Genomic DNA, 6,082 nt, shown 5'->3' on the forward strand with positions numbered 1-6,082 from the left:
ATAGTTTAAAACAAATCAATTATACTTTTGATTATTGATGCATTACGGGTTCAAATGCCTTTTCTTTGTTTTTATATATATAGTTTAAAACAAAACAACTATGATCTTACACTAAGAAATGTCTCATCACGAAAACTCTATCTCTTATTGCCAATATTATGCTAGCATGAAAAAGATAAAATTATATATTATTTATTACTCCTTTTAAACAAATTTGAAAATTTTTTACTTTGATTTCATGATATATTTCGTTTTCATTTTACTTGAATTATTTCATGATTTCGTATAGATTCAAAAATTTCCAATCACCGGCTAAATTTTTTATTTGATTATTAATAACCTAATTGGTAAAAACATATTGTATTTTATAAGTTCACTTATTACATTCAATTGCATGATTTTTATTATTCAGTTTCGTTCAATCCAAGAACGCAATCTCCCCGCCATGGATAGACAATCAACGTTTACAACTTAGGTGTATTCACGATACCATCCACCATTTCTAGAGAAATTAGAGGTTGATCCACCGGAACCTGGCCAAAAAAATAGATTAGTAACAATATATGCATGTGTTGGAAATAAAATTACAAGCTGTGAAAATCTCTAGTCTAAGGAGTCATTAACATTATAGTTTCACAATTAGACGGGGCTTTCCATGTTTTTACAGGACTGTCCAACTGAAGCATTATATCATACATACGTGTCGGTTTGAACTACATCACGTCTTTAAGGACATGATTAGATCGAGCAATATTTTGCGAAATTTAACCCTTAATTATCGGTTGGATTATTTTTTGTTTACTTTTCATGTTAAGTGTTGTTTTAACCATTCTAAAAATATGATATATATGATATAATTCTATAACTATATGATTTTTTTAATATAAATAAAATTTTACAGCATGAAAAACACAATGGTTTACTAAGGCTTGACATGGTTTTGAGATTTGAGGTTATTGTCATGTGAGTACTTACACCATTTTGAACCTCGATTATAATGTATATAAACTAATTAAAGTGGTATTTTGGTAAATCTATTCATTTTTTATTTATATTTTGTTAGTAATACAGTATAATTAATAATTTTTTATTAGAATGAAGAATTCATTAAACCAGACTGAGCAAACGGTCTGGCCTATTGATTTTTTGACTGGACTGGGCTTTTTGGGTTCGAGTGACATGAAAAGCTGAAGACAAATACTTACATAATGTCCAGCCCCAAGAATCCAATAGAATGCAAAGTTCTGATATGACTTGTAGAAACCTTTGGTGGTGCTCTTATCTTCACCGCAGTACAATGGAGTCCTATTCAGGTTCATGTATTCCGACAAACCATCCCACCTGAACAATAAAACGAACCAACATATTAGCAACCTATAGTCTAATAATATTTACATCCCATACAATTAAAACACAGGAAAAAGGGTATATATATATAGTCCATTACTTTAGTTTTTTGATCCATGCTTCTGTCCCTTTTGTTGCACATACTAGATCAAGCTGTCACAAAATTAAAAGTTGCACAACATGTGATTCTTTGCATCTACTAATTAAGTAGTTGATTCTAATTGTCACTTGGCAAGATTTTCTCACCTGACCATTGAATACAGTCACATTTACACCCGTCAACAAAAGCTCATCAACCTGTAGAAATTAAAATATTGATCGATAAGCAGTTTGAGCATAAAGGACAAAGACAAAATTTGTTAATATCACAAACAGATGAGCCATGGAGGCTGATCATGAGTTCATGGCTAAAACAGGGATTGCTAAATGTTGAATATATAGGTTAAAAGCTACACCTCTGCGATTCTGGGTCTCATGTACTCGTATACCATGGAAAAATACGCATAAACATCTTGCTCTCCCCATCTAAATAAGATTCCGCTAATCATTAATATGATATCTATAACTAATAAAAAACATACAAAAGAGCTTACTCTAGGTCAGAGGGAATAATCTTGAGCTTCTGTCTGATCTGATTATTCATTACGGAATAAAGGTCAGTTGCATTGGCTTCTGAGACCATGTCATAAGATTTCTTTCCCAATATTCTCGATGCTTTTGTCTTCAAAGAGGTCTGATCAGTGTATCCATCGTCCAACATAAAGTTGAAGAAATCCTATAAAAACCAAAATTTGGCTTAATCAAATGCATGCGTTGAGAAAAACACTTTTTAAACGATATTAATTAGATCACCATCTTACCACATTATTGCTACTTTCATAAATGTCTTTCATGAGATCGAACCATGAATATGCGGCTTCTTCGTACTGTCCATCTGCTATATGCTGCTGAATCTTTAAGGCGATGCTGCAAACAAAAGCATTATATATGTAATTTAGTAAGTTTTTGCGACGCTTTTCAAGATTAGTCGCTTAAAATATTAATTTGAACCTATTAGATCGGTTCAAAGCAACATCGTCAATCCTCGAGACGTCTTTAAGTAATGGACCCCATGAAAGCTGCAAAATTCGGTCGATTATGTTGTTAAAAACATTTCAATGTTGACAATTAATCGATTATTCGGAACAAAAATGAGCGTGATGAGTTACCACATAATCTTCTGCAGAGATCCAACTATCGCCCAGTGCAACACCTATATCGAACAATAAGGTTTCTATAATTGACTTTTCAAATCATCGTACACGACCTTTTATTACACAAAAAAAAGAAAGACTTGAAAATTATACTACTAATAAACAATTTTTAACAAAATAAGTTTTTCATATGATAGAGTTTAATATTTAACTTTTCAATTTTTGTTTGAAGAAACGCTATTGTTATAATTTAGACATGTTTTGTTTTTGTCAATCTCACAAAAAACGATGGATAGTTTGGTATATAAAGCCCTAAGGATTTAGCTACAACATCCTAGACCTTGATCAGTTTCCAGAACTATTGGGTACGTTGTAGCTATTGGAAATCGTTTGTGCAGCTGTTGTTGACATCTTGTAGTGACCAAATACAGTTATTCAAAAGGACAACAAGAAGAATGAGATTATTTGCAAAAATTAATTAATATAGTACGTACCTTCAAGTTGAAGATTGAGTTCTCCATTTTTGATGGCTTGTAGAATGGCAAGTGCAGTGGGGACAGCAGATTTACCTCCATAGGATTCTGCAAAAATGTATAGTGAACGCGATTCAATGGTCTTATTTCCGTTGTAGATCTCCTTCAACAATGTGATTACATCTGTTGCTGCTTCTAAGTCGGTATTAACAAACAAGCTCCCATCTTCCACATAACTATACCCGGTCCCAACCGGGCTATCCTAGAATCACAAAAGTAAGGGCATGACTTAATCAGATTAACTATCCTGTCTCTTCAAATACAATGAAAGCAAATTAAAGCTTGAATTAATCATACCACAAATAAGAGATCAGCCTTCTGAAGCCATGTCGAGTTTCTTGACTTCAAGTCAACATCCAAGGGCCCGATTGCTCCAAAATTTCCGTTGCCAGCTGCGGACTCATCCTGATACGGTAAACACATTTAGCTAGCCTTGATTAAACTATTAGGTGGTCATCATATATAGAACATGTTGCGGGATAAATGATGTCTAATTAACAAATATTTGTGAAAATGATTAGGATTTAGTGCAGGGGGAATTAAAGCCTTAATTCATCGACCTTGTGTATTATATATATATAAGTCGTTCTTTTTCAATTAAGTCAAGAGGAAGTATCATATATATAACTTACTAGCTAGCTAGCTAAGGTTCAGTCATGTCTCATTTGATTCATTAAATAGGAAAACGTTAAAACAATACCTCATTTTGATATGTTAGCAAGAGAACCGATATGAAAAACCAGTACTGGTGTTGGTACCCAGTAAATCAAACTACTACTAGTACTTTTTTTTTGGCAATATTAGCGGTTAGTGCAAAGCTATTGTCATCATGGGCCGAAAAACCTCAATAATGTATGGATACTTACCGGGATTCCATGGAGCCAGAGAATGGTTGGCCATGGTTTGGTTGGTTGTTTGGGTTTATTAGGACTTTTATACAGCCACCAAAACATATGCGCACCTAAAACAAAAACAACAAAAACTGAAACATGAGTTCTTGCTAGCAATAAATTTAACCAAGTAAAGCTAAACACATACCTGGGCGAACTTCAACGTATCCCCATGTTTCGGAACCATCAATGGTTCCTGACGAACAATTCCCTGTTGAAGTAACCGAAGAAATGAAAGCTAAATGACATAGAAAAACAAGAACACAAGGATTTTTCATGGAGACCATCTTCATCTTGAATATGAAATAAAGTTCAAAAGAAGTATATATGTTATAAATAGGATGAAAACATAACACAAGAAGATTCTCCTCTTTGTTTACGGCTTAAAGCAAAAAACAGAACAAACTAATTGGATGATTAACACAAGAAATGAACTGTTATAATCCTCATAAATGATTAAAATTTTGAAACTTTTTGGTGCAATACATATTGTTTGAACGTATTTTAGGAATATTTCAACAAAAATTCCTGCATAAATTATTATTAATTAATCGGAACTCATGCATTTGTAGGATACGAAAATAAAATATTCAAATGAACAATCAACTGTAAACATTATCTAGTTGGAATAATATAATGAAGAAACTACACTACTAGAGAATCGGGAAATAGCGATGCCATTATCTGTCCGTATTCCGTCGGAAAAGGCCGACACCGATGGATTGCCGACGAAAAATGGTGGTCTCGTTTTGGCTTGTGGGTAAAGTATGCCGACGGAATCTCTACGGAACACCGACAATCTTTTTCCGTCGATAAATTACCGATGGACACCTATACAGACGGGTTTCCTTCCGATTATCGACGGGCCCCTCTTTGACCGACATTGACTTTACCAAAGATTACCGATGACACACATTACTGACAGAAAGTCCATCAATATTGTAACACCCGTTTTTCTGGACAAATTGAATTAAATGATCCTCACAACGTTGGATTTTTGAGAAAAAGGATCCCCACCACGTTTTCTATGCAAATATGAAATTAAATGACATGTATTATCAAAGTTTAATTGGTCTGAAACTAGAAAACATTTCATACTTTGATTTTAATTTATAAGAAAAAGTTATTTATGCAAGTATTGAATCGCCATAGAGAGGTTAGTATATGATCACTCTATTGCTGTTGCTTGTTACTAATCTTTGACTAGATTATTGAAAAGTCAAATTAGTATAATAATCTTAATTTTTCTATATTCCTAAACAAAAGACACAAGGAATGAGAATTGTTTAAGAAGAGGGTGTTCATGGTTTATACAGGGTGCTTATTAATCGATTTTTCACCAAAATTCCAAATTAAGGTATGAAGTTGTTTATCGATGTGAATTTAAGTTTGAATGTAGTTGACCTTTATGTTATGAAATACAGACCCTGCCCTTGTTTGCTGATGAACGTGTGTTTTGATTTTTTTACAATAGAAACTTATCATGTTGGTAAATGTTTCTCCCTAATTCACCTTATAAGTCATTTCATTTATATGTATGTCGTCTCGTGTGGTCTTATCTCTAAGTGTTTTTATTTTTCATGGTATTTTTGGTACTTTTTGTATGGTTATGATGTGTTATGTATTTAAGTAAATTCCTATAAACCACTTTTCCATAGAAGGCATAGTCATTCGTCTTTTTGATTTGGATTTGAAGTGTTATGTCATGAATTTTTTTTATGTTAGTCTTTTTATTTGGATTTGAAGTTTTACTGTATGATTGTATTTTCTTCCTATGAATTGCAAGTTAGGTAGTTTAAGTTCTCAACTTTACCAATTAAGTAGGTGGTATTGGAACTTGGAAGGGAGAAATGAAAAACTTCTTTTGAGAAGGTTTTAGATGTTGGTAAGTTGTATTTTGATTAATTATATTGAAAATAGCATGTATTAATGCAACTAGAGATTCTGTCATTGCTTACTAAAGTGTAATTAGGTCATTTTTCTCACCTCACAACCTATTTTTGTCTCTTTGCTGTTTGTGTTGGCTAGCTTTATTTGATTGCTTTTTACTACTTTCTGCAGGTGACAACGAACTTTTACGCGTTAAGGACGTTGCACAAGCAATGGCTTTATTAGAATT

At 32.9% G+C, this 6,082-nt stretch overlaps 1 protein-coding gene across 1 annotated transcript; it reads right to left on the reverse strand.

Annotated features, from left to right (window-relative positions):
- Positions 1-233: 233 nt before the first annotated feature.
- On the reverse strand, positions 234-4,250 carry LOC111898530 (serine carboxypeptidase-like 51). Its single transcript, XM_023894436.2, has 13 exons — positions 4,112-4,250; positions 3,940-4,034; positions 3,371-3,478; positions 3,035-3,275; positions 2,556-2,599; positions 2,398-2,465; positions 2,208-2,313; positions 1,941-2,122; positions 1,803-1,872; positions 1,594-1,644; positions 1,448-1,500; positions 1,206-1,341; positions 234-533 (listed from the first exon to the last, which is right to left on the reverse strand). Exons 1-13 carry the CDS (start codon positions 4,248-4,250, stop codon positions 465-467), a joined length of 1,362 nt encoding a protein of 453 aa, XP_023750204.1. The 3' UTR covers positions 234-464.
- Positions 4,251-6,082: the final 1,832 nt, after the last annotated feature.

This window comes from Lactuca sativa, unplaced genomic scaffold (genome assembly GCF_002870075.4).
Source record: "Lactuca sativa cultivar Salinas unplaced genomic scaffold, Lsat_Salinas_v11 Lsat_1_v11_unplaced_35, whole genome shotgun sequence".
Classification (NCBI taxonomy): domain Eukaryota; kingdom Viridiplantae; phylum Streptophyta; class Magnoliopsida; order Asterales; family Asteraceae; genus Lactuca; species Lactuca sativa.

Coding starts and splice junctions, on each gene's coding strand:
- LOC111898530 (XM_023894436.2), bottom strand. CDS start 4,250: ATGGTCTCCATGAAAAATCCTTGTGTTCTTGTTTTTCTATGTCATTTA. Junction 3,276..3,370: donor AGGCTGATCTCTTATTTGTG/GTATGATTAATT, acceptor TTGTGATTCTAG/GATAGCCCGGTTGGGACCGG. Junction 1,501..1,593: donor TGACTGTATTCAATGGTCAG/GTGAGAAAATCT, acceptor ATTTTGTGACAG/CTTGATCTAGTATGTGCAAC.